The 24,792-nt window shown below is 36.0% G+C and overlaps 1 protein-coding gene across 3 annotated transcripts in view; it reads left to right on the top strand.

Moving 5' to 3' along the window:
• PDHX (pyruvate dehydrogenase complex component X) overlaps nt 1-13,676 on the top strand; it is a 74,238-nt gene extending 60,562 nt beyond the window's left edge. For all 3 annotated transcript variants that reach the window (XM_025355910.1, XM_025355912.1, XM_025355909.1), the window contains 3 exons: nt 2,094-2,252; nt 9,838-9,902; nt 12,481-13,676. In XM_025355910.1, the coding sequence (XP_025211695.1) occupies nt 2,094-2,252; nt 9,838-9,902; nt 12,481-12,739 (483 nt within the window). In that variant the 3' untranslated portion in view covers nt 12,740-13,676. The remainder of the gene's footprint in view (nt 1-2,093; nt 2,253-9,837; nt 9,903-12,480) is intronic.
• The last annotated feature ends 11,116 nt before the right edge of the window (nt 13,677-24,792 follow it).

Genomic DNA, 24,792 nt, shown 5'->3' with positions numbered 1-24,792 from the left:
TCTAGAACCCTGGCTTCCTGCCTTCCTGCCTGGCACTATTTTTCATCATGCCTCCTTTCTGTAATGAGGCTATTTTCTGGGATCACTGCTTGTTAACAGACTGTATTTAAAGTACATTTATAATTAACTTGTTTTTATTTCTTGAAAAATACATTCAGGAGGGTTCCATGGTGTAATGGTTAGCACTCTGGATTCTGAAAAATACGTTAATACAGAACTTAAAAAGCATGCCTTTTCAGCATTATCTAATGATTCATATAACTTTTCTCTTTTGATGAAATATTTTGAATTATATTAATGATTTAATTATTAATTGACTCTTGTGATTAATATCATTAACTGTGAATCATTTTTGCACTCCTTAAATAAATCTCTAATAGGCATAAGCTATTTGTTAATATTTCATTGGATAATTTTTGTATCTAGAGTCCTAAGTAGTGGTAATTTAAATTTTGTGCCAACATTATCAGACCTTTTTCCCCTAATCATTGGCTTCATTCAATGAATTTGGATTATTTCTTCTTTTCTTTCCTCTGTATTCATTTCAATATTATAAAATTTTTTATATTTTCTAGTTTCATAGAATTCACCAGTAAAAATATCTGAACCTGCTTCTATTTTGAGGAGGGGATCTTGGCAGCTTTCCCTTTTTTTTTTCCCGCCATAATTACTGATCTGTTTTAATTTTCAGCTTTTTTAAAAAATCAATTTTAAAAGCTAATATTTTCCCCAAAAATCACTCATTTAATTTAGATTCCCAAACTTATTAGCCTAGAGTAATTTAAATTTGTTTCTTATAATTATTTTAACATCCTCAATGCCTGGGGTTATTCTGAACTCTCACTTCTATTGCATATTTATATTCTTAGTTTATATTGTTTTGTTATGTATTTTTTCCTTCATTTCCTTAGATTCATTTTGGTTAGAAAACTTGAATGTGTAATTCATTTTAATTTTTTTTAATAAGGTTTAAGATAATAGTTGTTTTGTTTTGTTTTGTTTTTGAGCAGCAGCAAGATTTATTGTGAAGAGGGAAAGAACAAAGCTTCCACAGCATGGCAGGGGACCCGAGCGGGTTGCCCTAAGATAATAGATTTTTAATACAATTTTGACCATGTCCCATAAGTCTTCTTTACATTTTGTAATTAAATTTATTTGCCAGATATTCTTCATTCATGAGGGTTTTGTTTAGTTTCTCTTTTACTTTAGCGTTGTCTATGAAGAATTTCAAATCTTCTGAGGGGTTGGGACTTTATTCTTTTAACATAGTGATATTGCTGAATGAGTGAAGGAACTAAGCCTTGAAAGATGGAAAAATGGAAGAGCAATTGAAAAGCAATGTGAAGGTAGCCTTGAAATGGAAATGAGCATAGCATGACAGTGGAAAATCCATCTCAGGGGAGTGCTCACAAGTAAAATGGGATAGATAGAGTGGAATCAAATTGTGTATTGCCATGCTTAAGTGACACGCCAGGAGGCCTGGATCTTTTTCTTTAAAAAGCAAAGAATTTTTGAGAACAGAAATTCTTTCCAGTTTCTGTTTTTCAGCATCATTTTCACCTGTAATACAGGGCAACATTATTAATAGACAGGGTTTCCAGGCATTTTGTCATTTGATGAAATCTCTTTTAAATAGGGAAGTAATTTCTTGAGGGCCTGCTGATATATATCCCAGAGCTGAGCTAGAAAGGAATAATATGATCTAATATCGTTACCCTTTTCCACTCTCCTCCTCACCTCAAGATCATGTTCGTTATCATATGAGGTAGGAAGTACAACAGACATTAAATAACTTCTAGCAATCAGGAAAGAAAGCCCTTTTTTCCCCCACTAGGATATAAAGAGATCAAAGCATGTACCTCATCATAATTTCTTCAAACTTCCTTCAAAAAGGTAGTATGTTTAATTATTCTTGGCCGACATAAAAGATAATTGACAGAACTCCAAACCATTTTTTCAAACCAAATTTTTACTTATTTCCTCTTATCTAGCTATGTTCACTTTGGAAAATGCACAATAATTTTATTTTTCTGTAACTGCCTTGTTCTAAAGCCACTTTTCTGGTAAGATTTTTTTTTTTTTCCTATTTCTAGCAAATGCCAGATGTTAATGTAAGCTGGGATGGAGAGGGCCCAAAGCAACTGCCGTTTATTGACATTTCAGTGGCTGTGGCAACAGATAAAGGCTTACTTACACCAATCATAAAAGATGCTGCCGCTAAGGGTATCCAGGAAATTGCTGACTCTGTAAAGGTATGTCTTAAGAAAGAGTGTGCTTTCAAAATGTTAGCATATACTTTTGGATAATTACTTTCTGATAAAGTCTTGACGTAATCTAGTCAGACTGTGATTTTTTTGTATGTGGGGAGAGTTATTTCATCAAGTGATTGTCACATATCTATAGGTTTTTAAAGTTTTTATCCAAGTATGACCCATTGTAAGAAAATTTAATATTCAAAAATTAAGAGATAACATGTAAATAGAACAATTTCATGCTAAAGACAAACTTTATTTTCCAAAGTCCAGAATTCAACCCTAAAGATGCTATATCAGGTAGGTTTTAAAGTTGAAGTTAAGCTGAAACTATATTTCTATGGAAGTGGTAATAGACCTCAATATTAATAACATTTTATTCTTAAAGTATATTTACTTCTTCTCTAAAACTGAGACCATTAAAAGAACTTAGCGGCCATGCACAGTGGCTCACACCTGTAATACCAGCACTTTGGGAGGCCGAGGTGGGCAGATCACAAGATCAGGAGATTGACACCGACCTGGCCAACGTGGTGTAACCCCATCTCTACTAAAAATATGAAAATTAGCTGGGTGTGGTGGCACGTGCCTGTAATCTCAGCTACTTGGGAGGCTGAGGCACAAGAATCACTTGAACCCAGGAGGCAGAGGTTGCAGTGAGCCGAGATTGCGCCACTTATTCCAGCCTGGCAACAGAATGAGACTCCATCTCAAAAAAAAAAAAAAAAAAAGTGGACTTAGTGTTCCAGAAGCAAAGTTACTTTACTTTTTCAGGATTTCTTGAAAAGCAGTTTTTGTAACTCCAATGTGTAGGAATCTTATTTCACCAAAAAATAGCACATCGAATAGGCAAGAACACAGGCAGTAGGGCAGCTTTGACAGCCTCAGTAATTTCCGAGGGTATTTTTTGACAGAAGTATCACAAGTCTTAAAGTGATTGCATTGAAAATTTCTGATTCATTTGGGTAAGTGATTCTCTTTCCATTTGCCAAGGACCTGTTGTATGTATAGTGGTAGAACAATTTAGAAGGTAAGATTTCTTTGGAGAGCTGACAGTACATAAATGTGTAGACCTTCTTGCTCAAAAGAAATAAGTACAAGTTAATCTAATTTTAAAAGCATACCCATAAATACTGAGTTTACTTGGAATTTTAGATGTAGATATAATTAAAGGTGAACCTACTAGAATCAATATTTTTAGGTCTTTCTTCACTCCTCTTTGAAAAGATTTGCAGAAAGTGTTTGTATAGATAAAAATGGAATTGTTAATTGAAAAATGAGGCTGCACATGGTGGCTTATGCCTGTAATCCCAGCACTTTGGGAGGCTGAGGCAAGCAGATCACTTGCAGGAATTTGAGACCAGCCTGGCCAACATGGTGAAACCCCATCTCTACTAAAAATACAAATATTAGCTGGACATGGTGGCACACACCTGTTATCTCAACTACTCGGGTGGCTGAAGCACGAGAATTGCTTGAACCTGGGAGGCAAAGATTGCAGCGAGCTGAGATCGTGCCATTGCACTCCAGCCTGGATGACAGAGCAAGATGCTGTATCTCAAAAAAAAAAAAAAAAGAAAAAAGAAAAAAGAAGGATAGCATTAATTTGGTCAATTCAAAAGTCAAAGTAATAGAGATTGGTTTGCTGAGATATAGTATGTTCCTTATATTTATTAAGGGTTTTCAGCAACAATGAGAATACTTGTGTCTGTGTTTTGTAAAGGTTAAATGAAATTAAGTGTTGAAACAACCTGTAAAATAAAAAGTACTATTATAATGTTATGGAACTTTACTGCGCAGCTAGAATTTCCTTATTTTTATATACATTAAATTTAAAAAATTAACCATTATAGGAAGATTTCCTTGATTCTGAGCAATTTACTAATTTTACTACTATAATACATAACTCTTAAGTAGTTATGTTAGCTTCCTGTATTCCTTGCATCCTGAAGACTCTAAGTTTAAGAAGTAAGGAGGCAGTCTCACCAGCCTCTCAGTTGGGTCTCACAGCAATGGGAAGGGCAGTCATAACCCTTTGGAGTGTAATGGTCTCTGGCGGGCCTTAGGCATTTCCTGTAACCCCCAGCAGGGACTCAGGGTTTGCCGAGCTCTGGCTGCCCCTGTTTGCTTCTCATTCTACCTGCTTCTCTTTCCCACTCTGCTCTCTTCGCTCTTGTTCTTAGTGATGCCAGGCACTGGGCTAAGCGCTTCATTTAATCCTATTAACCCAGTCCAATTGGAACCTTAATTTCTCCATGAAATTGAGGAGATGGAGTTTTAGCAACTTTGATAAATTTGCCCGAGGCAGTACAGCTAGAAAGCAGTGGCAGTGAGGACTAGTTAACCCAGGCAGTTTGATTCTAGAGCCACTACTTAATGATCTGTTATACCACCTCTCTCCTTGCTTTTACTGTTTGCCTTTCTTTTTTCCTATCTAATCATTCACTTCTTTACCTCTCTTTTGTCATTTTCTCCCTCAAAGTTACCAAAAAGGAGGGTTTGATTTGGTCCCCAAGTAGTACTTTCTTGTATGACGTACTCTAGCTGGGCACGTCTCTCATGCCAGGCCAATGTGTCATGTGGTACAGAGCATAACAACCAGATGCATGTAATCACTTTGGTTGTACTTAGAAAAAATAAGGGGACATCGAAGCACATTGAAGCCTCTCATGAGAAACAGGTGCCTTGCATGGCCTATTTAGCGTATTAGTTCTCTAGTTTACATGAGAGAGAGAGAAGAAGTGTGTGTGTGTGTGTGTGTAAGAGAGAGATCTGAGCTCCTGCAAAATTAGTTTTTTGTTGAAATGGCTTGTCTTGTAAGCATGATTATTTTAAAAACTTAAATCTTGGATTGTTTAAATGGTGGCTTAAAAACTAAGTATTTTAGATAGGCTCTATAGAGATATGTTCATTTAGCTGCTGTGCACAAATAGTCGTTAAAAATATGTATGCACCAAGTAGAAACCCTGAGTGTGTATGTGTTTGTGTGTGTGTGTGTGTGTTCTTCACATCCAGTGTAGATTTTGACTCAATTCCAAGTTAAGCAAGATTATATTGAATTCAGCTTTACTGTGCAAAAAAAAAACAAAACAAAAAAAACAAACAGCATCTATCTGAGTGTCCAAGTATAGTAGTGAGTCATCTTTGGTAATAAATGCATTTTCTGTCCTGTGCTTTAGTGTTGTTATATTTTACCCCATCCACCAAAAAGGGTAGACAGTAAATGTTCCATTTATGGAATAGTGCCATTTTATACAGTTTGAGTCTTGTCAGTATTTCTACATCAAACTTTGTACTGTGGCTTATTAAAAGGTTTTATGTATTAAAAAGGTTATGTATTTAAACAGTTTATGAATGTTTATGTATTTAAACAGATAAAATTTAGAATGATTTTAATTCCAGGGTAAAATCTGCTCTGACCAGAGAGAAATATATGACTAATTCATATATGAATGTAGTATTTGTAATTTTCTTATTTAAAGACATGCAAGTTCTAGAAGTATTTGTACAGTTTAACAGTTTTAACAACTCTAACAATAATAGCACCTGGCATACTTTGTACCAGTTTTTGCTGTAAGCCTTTTATATATATTAATCCTCTTTAAAACTACCCTATCAAGTACAAGATAATAATTTGATATGGTCGATGAAGCAACTGATGGGAAAAAAAGAGAGGTTAAATAATTTGCCCCAAATCTTACTAAGTGATGTAGCCAGCATCTGAACCCAATCAGACTGTAGACTAGAGCCTGCTCCCAACCACTTAGCTTTGCTGCTTCTTTCACACTAGTTACGTAACTACTGTATGACTATAGTGGTCAGGTTATCAGCCTTCTAGAATCAGTAATGTTTTCTCTAAAAATAAAAAATACTTGAGAAGCAGCTCCTGAACTTTCAGAAATGAACAAGAATAGCTAAGGACTCAACAGTTATACCAAATGCACCATAATTAGTTGATTTACCAGGTAGAGGAAAGGAGTACAATCATTTGTTTTCTGTGTCTGTAAGACCAATCTTTTGGTTTGGAATTTGAGATATTGTAGTTCTGTCTTATCCAAGGTTTCAGTTTGCGTGGTTTCAGTTACCCGTGGTCAACCACAGTTGAAAATAGGTGAGTACTGTACAAGGTATTTTGAGAGAGACCACATTCACATGATTTTTACATTGTTACAATTGTTCTGTTTTATTATTAGTTATTGTTAATCTCTTACTGTGCTTAATTTTTAAATTAAACTTTATCATAAGTATGTATGTGTAGGAAGAAGAGTACAGTCATGCATCACAGCAGGGATACATTCTGAGAAATGCATGGTTAGGCGATTTTGTCATTGTGTGAACACCGTAGAGTATACTTACACAAACCTAGATGGGATAGCCTACTACACGCCTAGGCTTTGTATGGTACAAACCTGCAGTACAACCAATTACTGTACTGAATAGTATAAGGAAATAGTGCTACGGTGGTACGTATTTGTGTGATAGGAATTTTTCAGCTCCATTGTAATCTTAATGGGACCACTGTCATATATGTCTGTCGTTAACTTAAGTGTCCTTAGATGGCACGTGACTGTAGGTATAGAGTTCAGTATTATCTGCCATTTCAGGCACCTACTGTGGGTCTTTGAAATATCCCCCACAGATAAGGGGGAACTACTGTATGCAACTGGGAGAAAAAAAGAGTTAAGAAAGAAGAGACCTGAGTCACACGGGAGAGTACTCTGCCAAAGAAGCAGTGAAGATTCCCTGAGGAATGTGAGGTTGTGGTCTTAGCAAGTAGGCAGTGGATAAGAGAACCTGCAGCAAAGAGACCAAGGCTCTCTACCTGGTGAGGCAGGAGCAGACTTTTTGAGGAGACTGTGGGATCATAGACAGGTTGAGCTCTGGATTCTCACTAAGAGACATACTATCCAGTACACACATCCCTCTGATTGTCACTTGGCTGGCTGTTTTTCATCATTGGTTTCTCAGTTCAGTTGCTAATGTCTTAGGCCTTCTGCAGCTTCCATAGCTGAAATAGTTTCCTAACACTCTTTATCTCATTACCCTGTTTTATTGTCTTCATATGGTTTATTAGTCTTTGAAATTACCTTGTTTATTTATTTGTTCACCCTTCTGTGTTCCCTACTGTCTGATGTTCACTGTCCATTGCCATTTATCTAATTCTAGAAGAGTGCTTGGGATACAGTAGTTGCTTGGTGAATTTATTTTAAAACAAATTTCAGTAAAACCTATTTCATTGAAATTAATTTTTCAAGAGTTTGTGGCTCTCTGCAGATTCATCCATGGACCCCAGGTGAAGAACACCTGTACTACGCATTTACTTCTTGACCCTCAGTAATCCCAAGGATGCCAGTATGGGGGCTGTAGGCATACTGCAGCCAAGTTCAAGTTGGTGTTCCTTGAATAAAGTAATGTAGTAACACACCTTGAATGCTGTGTTATTCTTAATTCTTCATTACTTATAACAGTATTAAAAGGCAGAGGCAAAGTTTACCTTATAAGTACCCAGTAAATTTTTTTGAATGAATTAGCAAGGCATTTGATGTATTATAGAAATATTTAGTGGTCATTTTTTATTCTTTCAGCTGGATGCTTCAGGTAACATGTACTTTGCTTTTGAGTCCACATTGCCAGGGGATCCCAGTGATAATTACAAATTTATAAAACCAACAGTCCTTCTCAGACTCCATACCTATTTCAGACTCTTACTCGAGTTCGCTGACAGGAATTTCCTGTTGATGTATTTAGGATCTACAGAGTTTTTGTTTTTAGTATGTGTGCTTGCAATCTAGTTATTAAAATGAATTTTTTTCATTTGTTGCAGTGTGGTAATTCATCAGGATAATGCTGAGATCATCTGCCTTTAGAAAATGCCTTTCAAAGTTCATATATGTGTCTTTTCAAATCATGTAAACAGTTACATTGCTTAAGGGAGGAAAAATGCATTTGTAGATTATTCTCTCTCCTGTTATTCCAATAACTATATAAGTCAGAATTCATCTCTTTTTTTGCAAACAGCATACACCTGTAATTTTTTCCATTGGCAGTACGTTGCAGTGATGTGTTTTTAGATTTTTGATATTTTTAAAGACTTAATTTTAAAAATTTAAATCATCTATGAGTTAAAGTTATCAGCTGTGATTGTAATAGTGCCTGTGTTGCCTATGCAATACAAAATATTAAGTAAACTCCACGTTTATTTTATCTACCCAAATGACAGAGACCTAATTTTTCTGTATCCTTCCTCTTAATTCATTATTAAGTTTTTATATATGATGACTCAACCTCTGTTCCCTTGCTTTTAAGCACTGAAAAATAAAAATTAACAGAAATGTAGTTAATTCCAAGTACAAGTGAGAGGAAAATTTTACTAATGTGTCATCTGTCTTGTCTTCTGTAAGATTTTTAGAAATCAGTATTGTCAAGAGTGATAAGAATCAAGTACATCCTTATATTCCTTGTGGCAGTATAAATTGGACTAGCTTATTCAGGAAGTGATTTAGCTGTAGAATCAGGAACCAAAAGAAGTCTATTCTCTAGGGCACTATAATTCCACTTCTGAAAATTTACCTGAAATAATTCAGAAAAAACCGTGAACCAAATTATAACACTGGGAAATAACCAAGTAAATTAGGCAGATGCATTCTTTAGGAACAGACATTAAAAAATCATTTCTGAAGGCTGACAACACAGAAGATGCATATAATACTGAACAATTAAATATAAAATTTATGTTTTATAACCATTGTGTGGTGTTGAGATTGTGCATAAAGATGGAGCAAACTCTGAAAAATAAAAACGGAATGTTGGTTGTGGGATTGTGGGTGTGCTACTTTGGTTGCCATTGGATAATTTATTTAAAACACACTAGATTGGCCAGGCATGGTGGCTAATACCTGTTATCCCAGCACTTTGGGAGGCCGAGGCAGGTGGATCCCTTGAGTTCAGGAGTTGGAGACCAGCCTGACCAACATGGTGAAACCCCATCTCTCCTAAAAATACAAAAAATCAGCCGGGCGTGGTAGTGGGTGCCTGAAATCCCAGCTACTCAGGAGGCTGAGGCAAGAGAATTGCTTGAACCTGGGAGATGGAGGTTGCAGTAGGCCATAATCATGCCACTGCACTCCAGCCAGGGCGGCGGAGTGAGACTTCTTCTCAAAAAAAAAAACAAAAACAAAAACAAACAACAACAACAACAACAAAAACACTAGGTTGATGAGAATGTATTCTTGTATTTTTTTTCTTACAATAAAGTTTTATAGGCAAAATAGAAAATTTCACTGTGCATATAGGAAACTCTAAAGCATTCTGCATAGTAATTGGTGGTACACAGGGTAATTCCCATATTTGAAAAATTGTTAAAGGAAGTAATTTTTCTAGAGTTTTGATTAACAGCTTTAGTTTCTTGAATTATCTGTGCTCTTGTTTGTTCTTATAATTAGAGAAAATTATTTTTATATAGGTAACATAAAATCAAATCAAGGCATATCAGAGATGAGAGTGTATGACTTACAAATATTTCAAATGACAAGATCAACTGTGTAACATTTTGTTGGTTGTCCTATTCTGTTGGTATTTTTCTCAGGCTCTATCAAAGAAAGCAAGAGATGGAAAATTGTTGCCTGAAGAATACCAAGGAGGATCTTTTAGGTAAAATTTAAACTCTTAATTATCCATAGCATCAAACAGATAGATGTAAGACTTATAAAGACCCTGTCAGCCTTTCATTTATCTGAAATATTTTTTAAAATTTAAGCTAAAAATATTTAGACAATAGAATATCTGGAAATATTCTTCAGACTAGTCAGGCTTTCATATTAAAGCTAGTAGGAACCTATTTGTGTTGAACTAAACGTTCATTGGACATTGACTAACATGGAATGATAAATATTATGTATTCTTTAGTATCTGACCCCCCAATATTAATATCTGTGATATTATATTGCTATGTGAAGCAACCACTTATTTGTTATTATTGCAGTATATAATATTCTATTGTATAAATATACCAGAATTCATTTTACTGTTGATGGGCATTTGTGTTGCTTCCAGTTCGGTGCTATTACAAATTATGGTGCTATGAACATGCTTATTGGTGTCTTATGGTGAATATATGTACATTTTTTGTTGTATAGACCTAAAAGTATAATTCCTAAGTTAGAAGTTTTAGCAGATACTGCCAAACAATTTTCCAAATGGTTATACAAATTTACACCTCCACCAACAGCCCTGAGAATTCCCATTGCTCCACATTCTTGCCAGTGTTTAATAATGTTAGGTTTAAATTTTAACAATTATTGGGGTGTGTAGTGGTACTCTTTGTAGGGAAATGCAAATTAGTGATGTTGAGTACTTTTCACTCATCAGCCATTTGGGTATCTGGTAATTCATGAGATAAAGTACCCATTGCAGTCTGGTGTTCATTTAAAAAATGATGTATAGTTCTTATTTCTGGATACACAGACCTTTGTAGGATATATATTGTTTCAAATAGCTTTCACACTCTGCGACTTGCCTTTGCGTCTCTCTCAGTGATTTTTTTTAATGAAAGGAAGTTCTGAATTTTAATGAATTCCTGTTTATCAGTATTTTTCTTTATAGTTGATATAGTTGATACTTTTCTATATAGTTGATTATATATTTTTCTTTATAGTTGATACTTTATAGTTCATTTTCTGTTAGGAATTTTTGCCTATCCCAGAGTCATGAAGTTACTCTTCTGTGTTATCTTCTAAAAGCATTTATGTTACTTTTCACATGTAGATCACAATTCATCTGAAATTGGATTTTGTAAATAATGTCAAGTTTAAAGTTCTCTTTTTTCCCCACATGGATAGTAAATTTATACAGCATCATGTATTGAATATTGATTTCTCCTTTTTCATAGCACTGAAAAGGTGATTATATATGTGTTGATCTGGTTCTATGCTATTCTTTTCCACTGGCCTGTTTGTTGATCCTTTGTTTACTACCACCAAGCTACAACTCTTCATAGCTGGTAATGAAGGCTTCCAATTTTATTCACCCTCAAAATTGTCTTCTGGCTTTTTGTATTTCCAAATAAATTGTAAAATTGATTTGCCATTTTTCACACACACACACACACAAACACACACAAACACACACACACACCCCTACATTGCTGGAATCTTGATTGGGATTGCATTAAGTCTTTTGATGGTTTGAGAATTGACATTCTTACAATATTGAGTCTTCTAACCAGTGAATATGGTAGAAACCATTGTGTATTCAGTTCTTTGATTTCTTTCAGTTATGTTTTATAATTTTCTGTGTAGAGGTCTTGTATGTATTTCATTCGATTTATTCTTTGGTATTTGTTTTTTGATACTGTTATAAATGATATTGTTTTAATTTTTTATTTTCTAATTATAGCAACTTATATATAGAGTCATGTGCCACTTTATGATGGGGATATGAGAAATGCATTGTTAGGAGTTTCATCATGCAAACATCATAGAGTGTACTTACGCAAACCTAAATGGTACAGCGTGTACACACCTTAGCTGTATGATATAGCCGTTTGCTCCTAGACTACAAACCTGTATAGCATGTTACTCTACTGAATACCGTAAGCAGTTGTGACACAATGATGAGTATTTGGGTATCTAAACATTTTTAAAATGTACAGTAAAAATGTAAAAAGTAAAACATGGTACACCTGTTTAGGGCACTTACCATGAATGGAGCTTGCAAGACTAGAAGTTGCTCTGGATGAATCAGTGAATGAGTGAAGGCTTAGGACATCACTATACACTACTGTAGACTTTATAAACACTGTATGCTTAGGCTGCACTAAATTTATTTTTAAAATAAAGTAATTGCAATATGTTATGACAGCTATGATGCCACTAGGCAATAGGAATTCGTCAGCTCCATCATAATCTTGTAAGACCACCATTGGATATGTGATCTTTCATTATGTGGGACATGACTCTAGATATAAAATGGATTTTTATATCGACCTTTTATCTGATGACTTAACTAAATTTACTTTTTAATTTTACTAGTTATCTGTAGAGTCTTATTTTTCCTATGTACACAATTAATTTATTTGTGAATACTACATTTTTCCTTTTTTCATTACTTAATATATTTTTTTCTTGCCTTACTACACTACCTAATAAAATATATATAAAATATGTGCTTCGGGGAAAGGGAACTTTGATTAAGGACGTGCGTCCCTCAGAGCTTTTTCTTTCCCCCCTAGTATTTCCAACTTGGGGATGTTTGGCATCGACGAATTTACTGCAGTGATTAACCCTCCTCAGGCCTGCATTTTGGCGGTTGGGAGGTTCCGGCCTGTGCTGAAGCTCACTGAGGATGAAGAGGGAAATGCCAAACTGCAGCAGCGCCAGCTCATAACAGTCACAATGTCAAGTGACAGTCGAGTGGTTGATGACGAACTGGCAACCAGGTTTCTTAAAAGTTTTAAAGCAAACCTAGAGAATCCTATCCGACTTGCCTAGTCCTCAAAGATAAGAAGTTGGTGTTCAGCTTAGTTGATTCAGTAGTTGTTACCAAGAAACATGTGTTATAGGAAAACAACTTGGTATTTAAGTATGAAGTGGATGAAATGTTTATTTATTTAAGATGAAAGCATTTGACCCAGGGTGTCTTCATCTTCAGTTTGGGTTTAATGTTATAGAAATAAATGATGATAAACTCTAACTATTAAAGGAAAGAGAATATTTGGTTACTTAGATCCATTTTTTAACCTCTGGTGCTGTATAAAGGGAATATTCAACTAGATGTAAATCAAAGTATATGTTTGGCTCATTTGAGCATTTTAGAATATTTGAGAATGTATAATACATGTAAAATAAACTATTAGAACTCTACCATAATTGTGTTGAAGGTAGAAGTGATCTTCAAAGAGATGGCCATTAACTTAGCAGTGGGACCTCACTTTTACAAGCACTGCTCTAGATATACTTGAAGAATTTAATATGTACAGAATTTTATTCTGGATAATAAATAGGATCACACTGTATTAGGGGTTATGGCAACATTATTAAATTTTTTATGTACATAAAGCCTTATGTTTAGGGTGGTTTCTATCTGTCTTGTTTTTCACTTGTATAACACTGTGAACTTCTAAAGAGAGAGAATAAAAGAAGCATGAATGAAAAGAATGACATTTCAGAAAAATGGTTCAATGAAAATCTATAGCTAAAATATGTAAACCTAGGTAAAGCGCTTGCCTTCATCTTGAGTCAGAATATATTTAAATAAATTGTGTTATCTCTTGCCAAACATTTTGTTAGTGTTTATTTAAAAAGAAAATGTTGTTTCTTAATGCATTTAAATCAGTTTTGTATTGTGCAGTAAAATGTGAGAAAATATGAACATTTTGATTGTATTTTACATGTTAAAACACAAAAGTTCAGTAAACCTTGAAGTTGATTAGTAGTTTTTCTAGAACACCTTAAAAAGGACTCTACAGGAGGAAAGAAGGAATTTCAAATTAGTATGACATTAGGAAAGTAACTGATAGGAAATGTAAAACTTTGGAAAGAGAATAGAAGACTTACGAAGCCAAACAGATGAGAACTACTCTTTTTATTCCACTAATATGAAATTTTCACTAATTATTATAAAGTTTGGAAGAGCTTATTCTCTCTTTTGGCAACTCTGCTATAACTGTCAAGATAACTATTTAAATTGGATGGTAATGAATGATAATTTAACTTGTCACAAAAAGATTTATGTTAGTGTCGGCTGACATGAATCACCAGAAGAAAGTCTATAGTACAAGTTGTGTGGTATGACATGATGAATTATAAACCCTAACAGAAGAGCCTTCTAAAATAATTAGCACCCTGGTGTATTAATTGTTAAGAAAATGCTTAATCCAACTATCCAACTCAGTTTAACAAGCCATTTAAAAAAATAGTCTTCAAAACTTTTGTCATATTAACAGTTACAATGAAAATTATAACCAAGTGCTATTTTCAAAATAATTTTTATGTTACATTATTTCCAAGGTCAGTTTTAATCGAAATTATTATTATTATTTTTTTTTCCTGAGACAGAGTCTTGCTCTGTGGCCCAGGCTGTAGTGCAGTGGTGTGATCACAGATCACTGCAACCTCGACCTCCTAGGCTCAAGTGATCCTCCTGCCTCAGCCTCCCGAGTAGCTGAGGACTGCAGGCATGTGTCACCATGCCTGGCTAATTTTTCTATTTTTTTTTAGAGACAGGGTCTTGTCATGTTGCCCAGGCTGGTCTCAAACTCCTGGGCTCAAGCAGTTGATCCACCTTGGCCTCCCAAAGTGCTGGGATTACACAGGCATAAGCTACTGTGCTGGGCCATTGTTTTTGTTGTCGTCATTTGTTTGTTTTAATTTTTATATCTGAGGAACAGAACATGATGAGGCAACCTTAAATAAGCCTGGCTCAGAGTTCTGCTTTTCATGAACTGACATACGTAAGCAGTAGTGCATCTGTTTCCCTGTAGGTGAAATGGGCATTAATATTTACTCAGCCTGCTTTAGAGAGTTGAACTGTACAAGGGGAATAGCTGTATAAATTTAAGATGTTTTAATTCTTCATGGACCTCACAGTCAGGCTTTTCATATAATCACCTGCCTCTCATGGTTTGACTTCTCAGCTTTTGGTACAAATGCTTGTTCATTATGACCAAAAATATTTTCTCTGGTATTTCTATACTGATGAGGTGGTTTAGATAAGGAAGTTTTCATTTCTAAAAAGAATTTTGTTGTAGTTTGAGATCAAAGAATAACACTGAGAAAGGAGTATGGTACACTTGGTTTGAACTGTGTACTACACTATCAGGCCCCTTTCACATTATACTGCTAATATATTTATAATAGGTATCACACCGAGAGGATATAAAAATAATTTCTGCCTCTTCATTTTTGTTTCTTGTTTGAACAGAGAAAATGACTAAAATATTGGGAATACTTCTAAGGAAAAGTCAACACATATTCCAGTCAACACTTAGATGTGAAAATATCAATGAATATTAGAATTTATAAGTCAGAATGGCTCTGCTCGCTGATTGCAATTTTTAGTTACATTCACTATTTTGTGCTAAATTTAAGTCATTGGTATACAACTGGCCAGACCCCTTGGTTTGAAACATTACTAAGAACTTTATATATACTGTTAATGAGTGTTTTATATAGTGTTGAATGAAACTTTTATTTTTAGATTTTTAAAAAATATTTTGCACTTTGGGCTTAATTTTACACTAAATTGTATCGGCCAGCCTACGGGCATTATGCTAAATGTAAATCTAGTTCTTGGTTAAGCTTTTATTGAAAGATAGGTGGTGCTGTAAGTTAATATATTGTAGTGAAAGTGTGGGAGAAAAGTTAAATTGGCACTTAAATCTTAGTTTTCAAGGAAAACGTGTCCTTCACATACTGCATTATGATGGACTTTGTCTCAGGTGAAGTGAAGAAGTGAAAGAATCAAGTGTATGGCCGGTAAGAACTAACCATTAATTTAAATGGGATGCTATTAGTGGGAAACTTTTACTGATTTTTGAAGAAGGAAGTGACAGTGCAGATTTACTTTTATCAGTCTGGCCATAATGTGCAAGTCAGTAGGTCAAAACAGGGAGAGGATAGCAGTCATCAGAAAAGAACTGGAAGATTTTGCCATAATGAAAGCGTAAGTTGATTAGGATCTGTACTAGGTCAGTGTCTTTAAAGGAGAAAATGGGTAAAAATTGACATGTTACCATGCTATGGTGTCTTACGAATATACAGGGTAGATGTATTCAGTCAGATAATGCAGTTAAACTATAGATAAATGATGGAATTTCCCATCCAAGACACAGTCCTCCATGGCTCACGTTCACTAGTATGAAAAGGAGTAAGATTCCAGTAAGTTATGTACAGCAAATAGTATATTTCAGTAGACATTTAAACTTTTCATGAATAGAAAAGGCAATAGTCTTTCTATAAAATCATTTTACTTAGTTTTATATTACAAAAATGTGTGTGCGTGTGTGTGTGTGTTTCCATTGGTTTCAGGAGATGGGGGCAGACAGGGTTGGAGGGAGGATATAGTTTGTCTAGACTTGTAATATTGAAGCACCATTTAATTGAAACTATAAGTTATGCAGATGTATTTTGAAAAATTATTGCCCTCTCTTAATGGCAGTCTTTTGTTTCTTTGATCATATGAATTTTATTTTCACATTCTATCCTTATCTTTGCTTTTTTTGCAAGAAGTCCAAGCAGCTTTCTTCCTGGGAAAATGAATGTTTTGTAAATCTCTCAGTTTAACCTCTGTTGTATGATATATACCATTAAGGAAAATGGGTTTTCATTAAAAGTTGAGAAACTTTTAGCAAAATCATTAATTAGTCATGATTTGTTTTTTTTTTTCATACCTAAAATGTATATTTTAAAATTTCTTAGTTTATGAAATTCTGTCACTCCTATTACTAAAAGATGAGCCTTTTTTAAAGTTGAGACTCTTGTGATCAAGTGGAATAACATTGATTATAGCACTTTATAAAGCATAAAGTATTATGGAAATGTAAAATGTTAAATTTAAATTTTTAATCTCATAAATTGCACTTAGTAGCTCATCAGTCTGATGGGGAATGGTATTTATCAGAAACTTATAAGATGGTACTTAATACTATAACTTAATAAGTTATTCTTCCCAGTAGAACTACTAGTTGTTGTACATAACTTTGTCTCCCAAGTTTGCATACTCTTACAATCAAGACTATTTTAAGCCTAATAAGTTACTGTGCTCTTGGCAAAACCTTATTTCTGTGCCTCAGTATTCTTACCTATAAAATGAGGAAGCAAAGGGGAAAATTAATCACTGTGCTGGTTGCTTATCTTTTTTAATTTCCTCAGTTATATGTGGGAAGTGTATGCTACTTATCAATCATCATGGATGATGTAACATTTACCTCCCACATAGAATTTCAGAGATTACACATAGAAATTCAGAGATTATGTAAATTGACCAAAGCTCAAAAGTGCGACAACTGGGATTTGAACCCAGATCTGTGCAGCACCAAAGCTCAAGCCCACTACATTGCAATATATAGCCTTCTGAGTTGTGTTGCTACAGCTGGAAGTTCTGTATGCAAAGAGTGTTTTCCACCTATAATTACTGAAGGTCCTGAGGTCCTGTTCTTCTGTATTAAAGCTAATGTGTTTATGACCTAACCACTTTTAAAATCAATTCATATTTTCTCTGTAGTGGCTCTCTTTGTGCCTTTCTAGTAAGTGTGCAGAAAGTACTGAGGGATTTTTTTGTTGTTGTTTTCATTATGGACAGCTCTTAACCTGAAATAACTAATGTTAAGTGTCATCACTTGTACCTCTAAGTAGAAAAATAGAATCTTACGGGGCTTAGTGCCTCTAGGTATTAAAAAAATGACCTAGAAGCTGCTACTTTTAATAAATAGGTTGATTCTTGTCCAAGTTAAGACCAGAAGTGGTTACCATAGTTTTCACTTCCGAGGCCTCAGGCTTCTATATTGATTACTGTATCAGTCATGGTCTAATCAGGGTTCAGTAGTTTATGGTGGAGTTCATTGGGTCACCAGGTTGGATCTGTTCATAGTTGTCAAGTGAACGGGAAGCAACCATCCAGGGCACATGTAAGCCTCAGCTGGCACGCTGAGAGGGTCAGGGTACCACTGCAGGTGGGAGGCCTGGCATATGTGGTGTCTGTTGAGAAGACCACGCAAAGGTGTGGAGAAGGCCAAGCTGGGGCTGCTATTCTAGGCAAACGGCAGGGTCAAAGCACCACTGGATATCCACCATTTTAAGCTGAGAGTCACAAGTCTCCTTTTTAAAAACATTTATTTCTTAGAAAGTTTTGGAGTTCAGCACATTAAAAAGATTTTTATGAGTTGGGTAATAGCTCTCTTTTGATGTAGTGAACACAGCCTGTCGAACTTCTCGGGAGCATCTTCTACAGGGATTGCACATGCCATAGAAATGTCTGTGGCTAAAACCACAGTAATTTGACATTTGGTTTCCTTTAGATTTTAATATTAATGTATAGTGTATTCCTTCAGCCTTCTGATTCATGAAGGGGTGGTAGCTGGTGTGAATTAATAATCAAGAGTCAAACGGGAAAATAATACCTCAATGTTCTTATTTAAAGGGCATGTTATTGGGTGATGACCAAAGAGTTCTTTAGTTTTACTCTGGGATGACAAGTTACAGAGGATGAAAAGTAATAAATTTTTAAAAAGAAAATGTAATGTCTTTGTGGTTGAAAGTACATGTTCTTTCTATGCAGTTAGCAGAGCTTGGCAGGTAGAAATACCTCCTTGGTTTTCCCCGGATTATTTTGCAAGTTTAAAGTATGTCACTTGTTCCTTCATCCTTACTATCACCAACACAATTGTTTTGTACAGTATTAACACAAGGCTCACACCTTGTAAGGATGCCAGGCTGATTGGATTTCTCACTCTTCCCTGCTCCAACCCTTTCAGTGAGTCAGTCTGACCCCCACCAAATGCATTCCTTTTTTAAGGGACTGGGGGAATCTTGCTGGAGTGTTCTGTGCCTAGCTGTCAAAAACATACTGATTAAGTAAAAGCACTATTTGTCAAGACTAGCCCATAACATTATGCTTTTTTGTAAAATGTTCTGAGGCCAGTTTCCCTTTTATGGTGGGTGGGTATGTGAACATTTTATGCTGGTAGCATTGACTCATTTCTTATTTGGAGGCCAGATAAGTCATCTTGTATATTTATTTTTTATGATACCGTAAATAAGACATTCAAAAGCAACTAACCTGAAGACTCCTTTTTAAAATATCCCCCAGTTGTGTTTTTTCATAAATGAAAAACTGCACTCCCTTTAATTTGGGAATGACTTTATACCCAAGGTTTCTACCTTACGATACTCAGATAAAAGATATTTGGTGGACTTTTGCTTTTCTTAAGAGAAAAATTATTAAGGAGAACGTGTAGGGGGGAATAAGACTAACAAATGGAAAATACTCATGGTATGTTTCATGAAAACTATAGAACATAGAATTTTGTGGAAGTATGTAAAAAAATTGAATAGGTACATGCACAGGAGCTCAAGAATAATATGGTCAGTCAGTCGTCTGATTTAATGAGAGACAGAGCTGGGCATTCAAAAAGAAAAATTTTAAGTTTCACTGCGTTTTTCTTTTTTCTTTTTTTTCCTGCACTAAAGGACACTCCTTAGTGGTTAGTGTTGGTTATTAGCATTGGCCTAAAGACCAAACAACACCATTGAGTAACAGGATTTTTAAAGATTCCATATATTTGTCTGGTATTTGCATTTTATTTCACCTTTACAAAGACATTTTCTTTTTGGTGGTTCTTGTTGTTTTATTATACTTCAAGTTCTGGGATACACGTGCAGAACATGCAGGTTTGTTACATACGTATACATGTGCCATGTTGGTTTGCTGCACCCATCAACCTGTCATCTACATTAGGTATTTCTCCTAATGCTCTCCCTCCCCTAGCCCCCCACCCCCAACAGACCCAGAGTGTGATGTTCCCCTCCCTGTGTCCATGTGTTGTCATTGTTCAACTCCCACTTATGAGTGAGAACATGAGGTGTTTGGTTTTCTGTTCCTGTGTTAGTTTGCTGAGAATGCTGGTTTCCAGGTTTATCCATGTTCCTGCAAAGAACATGAACTCATCATTTTTTATGACTGCAAAGTATTCCATGGTGTATATGTGACACATTTTCTTTATCTAGTCTATCATTGATGGGCATTTGGGTTGGTTCCAAGTCTACAAAGATGTTTTCAAATACAAGTATTGATGATTTTGAATAATTGTACACAAAGCTGTGATGTTCATGTGTACTCCATTTGGTAGAAGGCAGAAATGCTCACTGATCTTTTGTTATGTACCCCCAGACATGTATGAGATCCCACCAGGAAGCAAGAGAAACTGCTTTTGTTCCTTGTTTCTCCCCCCCACTGTCCCCAAGGAGCCATCTGATGTGGACTCATTAAAAGGGAGAATATTTATTAGGCTACAGTGCTAAGGCTGCCATCTGTTAGGATTGCTCTCAGCTTTTCCACATGGTAGGTGTGGTCACATCAGCCTCAAGCCATTCCTACTTGAGAGGCGGCCTTCTTAGGAAGGGCTGAATTAGGCAGATTAAATTATCTGCCTTAGATCTTATTTATTTCTTTTCCTTTTGATTTAATTGTACAAACGTTTCTATTCTTTGTTTTCTTCTTGACAGGAGAATGGTAAACTAAAGAGCTGAGATAAGGGTGTGAACCTATGGGATAGAAGCCCAGGAGGCTGTTTAACCTGTTTCTGTTCTTGGCTTAGGCAGTGGTGTGCCGGTAAATATTTAACAACCAGCTCTTTGGAGAAGAAATGCATGTGGATATATAACCAATTATAAGTCTGTTATAAATTTTACTGATTTACAAGTAGTAAAATATACAACTTAATTATAGAACATACAATACTCCTTATTGTATGTTATCACAGAATGCTTAACCTGATTTTATAGAACGCTTTTATTTGCAGCCAAACTGTGGTTGCAGTTGATGAATAAGTAGGTTACTGACCTGAATGTTGGTTGATATTTTTCTTTACACAAAAGAATAAGATAAAAGTTAAAACAACAATGACATAGAAGTTCACTTGTTTGTCAATGAAGAGAGTACTTTCTCTACTGAATAAGAAAATTTTCAAATACTAGAAGAATATTTTCTCAAATTCTGTGCTATTCACAGTGTACCAACTATAAACATGACATTTTAAGTTTAATCTGCATTATTTACATTTTCTCTATTATTTTCTTAAGTCTAGAGACAATCCACAATAAATCAATCCCTGATTTGTAGTATTTGTTGATTTCTGTGGTATAAATGCTCTGATTTAAAGCTTCCAATGTAATGTTACTGAGTGTAGAATTAGGAAGAGATGCATAGCTCTACATTATTTTACTATTTCCACCATTAAAGATACAATAGAGGTAAAAACCTTAAGAACATAGATAATAGTAAATGACTAGGAAGTGGTGAGCTTTGGCTATTTATTATCTTTGCTTTCGGTGTAATTTATTGAATCCTAAGCTTATATAATTTAACTTTTAGTAATAACTGTGTTTAATAATCAGCTTGCAAAATTCTTAAAAAGTTTAACAATGAGCTCTCACGAGCTGGTATAAGCCAGCTTCAGCACACCACTGGCCTTAGGCATTCCACTGGCAGTAGTGCTGGGGGTTGGGGAGACATATGCCAATATGCCATGCTTTTTAAAATATGAAACCCAGGACCCCACTCCTGGAGATGAGTCTAAGGTGAGACATCAGGGTTTGAGGTCGGAGCCCCATTAACAGCCTTGCTTTGCCAGGTCTTGTTCTCTGCTCATCTCCTTCGGAACCTCATGGGATAGAGAGTGGAATGGGGGTTTGAGGTGGGAAAGAGTTCATGTGGTCTAGATCCTGGGGCTCAGCCACTTTTTTCACTACTGCTAACTTGGGGTACTGGCCCAGCCCCCTTAACATCCTGCGGATATCTTGCTATCCTACGGAAGTGGAAATCAACCCAATTTCTCAGTTCCTAACCAGAAATTAGACTCCTAGAGACCACTGAGAAAGCAGAACTGAATGTGAAAGGCTGTGGGGTAGTTAGTTGGAACCATGAGATATTTTGCTGGGGCTGGCTGCTGACTCATGGGGGAACTTTTCTGTCTCAGTAGCCCACATGCTCAAATGTCGTTGTTTAGTAAAATTAAGGGCAAAGCGTGATGGCCTCTTGTGTTGGTGTAAAGCTTACTCAACAAATGAAAAAGAATGGTGACCTCCATCATTTTTTGAAATTAGTCAATGAAAACTTCAACTTAGAACACACGAAATAAGGAATGATGTTAATTTTTAAAAGGGCTTTTGCTTTACAAAAAGATTCTCAGTTACTTAGAAAATACCCCTCAGGTAATTTTAAATGGTGCTTGCAAAATCCTCATTTACATATATATTTGCAGAAATACACCTATTACATTAAACCTATATTCATTGAACAGTATGCAGAGTCCATTGCATTATAACTGTAAAATAGGAAATGTGATCCTAATTGAGGGTACCTGAGGAGGTTGCATACTAGCGTAAGGTTATGTTCAGGACAGTAAACACAAGAACTTTTTTCTTCTCTTTTGCTAGGCTGAGAGTCAACTGTGGGCATCGTGACTGAGCAAGTAATTTTGAAACTATTTGGTAGTCTCTGTAACACTTCCTAGCCAATGAAGACGCTAATGAAAATTGAGGCATCTTAGCTTGAGTGAAAGTGTTAAAGCTTTTCTTTCAGGTACCTGAAAAAACCATCATAAAACATACATGTGAGGGAAAAGACAGTGGGTTGTCATGGAGCAGGAAAGCCATGAAATCAGATGAAGCAAAAGTACCATGCACTCAGAAAATTATGTTATTATTTATTAGCCCAGAATTCCTTGTGGAAAAGGAATTTTCCACAAGGAATTTAATTCCACAAGGAATTAAATTGGCCCAGAATTCCTTGTGGAAAAATTAAAAGGCTAATGTCCACAGAAAAAAATAAAAATAATTGTTCAGGGATTATTAGGAATCCAGTTGTTTTCCCGAGCAGTTTCCAAATCCTGCAGATACAAACAATAATAGGAGATGATTAGGGCATTACTTGAGCTGTTTTTCTTTCTTTCTTTCTTTCTTTTTTTTTTTTTTAAGAGTAAAGACATTTCCACTTGAAAGCTTCCGTAAGCTCTGTAAATGCATGATTTCAAAGACAGAATGTCTAACTTGATTTCACAGACTCTTCTTGGCCATGGCAAACAGGTTAGAAACAGGCATGTGATTTGTTTTATTAATTTGCTGCTGCCTCATATCTGTGCTTAGACAATTTACACCTTTGTACTTTAGTGTCTCCAACTTGGAAATGTGTAATACTCTGTGCAGTAACATTCTCATGTAATACAGGGAACCAGTAAATCTTTTGACCTCTTGTACCATGTCTCCCACTTCTTCCCCTACTCCCTGTATTTGGCATGTCATATGTGGGGTCTGCTGACTTGTGTCTCTGCCTCTGCTCTTACTATTGTCCCATCTCCAGCTGCCATTTACACTTCCCTGTACCATCTGGATCCCTCATTTTATGACCCTGTGCAAAGAGATCCTGTTCCAGGAAGGCTTCCAGGATGATTAGTACCCTTTCACCTTCTGCAGACCAGAATATGGAACAAGCACAGCAATCTTGGAGAGCTTGGAGAAGGTCATGGCTGTAAGTGTCCTGGAGAGGTAAACTGGCTTCGGGAATTGGTGCTAAGCCTGAACTAGTTTTCCGGTGCTCTGTGTGCTATCGCTGGGGCCAAGAAGCAATATTAGATGAAGCAAACGGGGACACAGAATCTTACTTTTAGGAAAGTAGCATGAATTTTGTCCTTTCATACATGATACAATGCTATATTACAATTCCTTGCTGTAGCTCGGAATTGGTGGCTCCTCTACTTTAAGATAAAGCTCAAATTTCTTAGCCCAAGGGACAAAACCGTTCATGATCTGGCCATGACTCTTTATGTCCTTTGCTGTATCCACATCAACCCATCCATTGTTTGGACTCCCCCAACATGACTGCTACTTGTCTTTTAAGGTTCAGGTCAAGCATAACCTCTTTGTGGCTCTTGGATGGGTTTTGTTTGTATGTTTGTTTGTGAGTGACAGAGTCTCCCTCTGTCGCCCAGATTGGAGTGCAGTGGCATGATCTTGGCTCACTGCAACCTCCGCCTCCCAGGGGGTTCAATCGATTCTCCTGCCTCAACCTTCTGAGTAGCTGGGACTACAGGCGTATGCCACCACAGCCAGCTAATTTTCTGGTATTTTTAGTAGTGATGGGATTTCAACATGTTAGCCAGGCTGGTCTCGAACTCCTGACCTCAGGCAATCTGCCCACCTTAGCCTCCCAAAGTGCTGGGATTACAGGCATGAGCCACCATGCCCAGACTTGGATGAGTTTTTCTGGATTCTTCCAGGTTGGGTCAAGCAATCCTCTGCATACCTGTAAATGCCTTGCTCACCTTTCCTTGGAGTACTTCCTGCTTTGCTCAATCATGACCTTAATGATCACATTCACCATACTGTGAGCTTCCTGAGAACAGATCATGTTTCTTCTCAGTATCTCCAGCACCCAGTACAGTGCCCAGCCCATGGTAATTCCTGAACTAGTGTTTGAATGGTATCGGTGGCATTTTTTGGAAATTAAAGTTAATGAGTAAGAAGGACAGGGTAAGAGATTGTCTTGGAGCTCTACTACTAAAAGAAATCAGAATGTTAACACTGTTCAGCAACCCATGGAAGAGAAGAGAGAAAGGCAGTAAAATCTGCCCCCTGCCTGGGATTGCTGAATGCTGGCAATCTGACCACTTATAACTTGGATATTCTTAGGAATATAAAGCATTGGGAAAAAGAAAATTAAAGGGCAAATGGACACCCAGGAAGAGCGTGTGAACAAAAATTATCATTAAACAAACACTAAGGGAGAGTTGTCTTCAGTAAGAAATAATGCTCTAAGAATGTGTTAGGGT

This window comes from Theropithecus gelada, chromosome 14, assembly GCF_003255815.1.
Source record: "Theropithecus gelada isolate Dixy chromosome 14, Tgel_1.0, whole genome shotgun sequence".
In the NCBI taxonomy this organism is placed as follows: Eukaryota; Metazoa; Chordata; class Mammalia; order Primates; family Cercopithecidae; genus Theropithecus; species Theropithecus gelada.
This window is presented reverse-complemented; position numbering and strand designations above follow the sequence as displayed.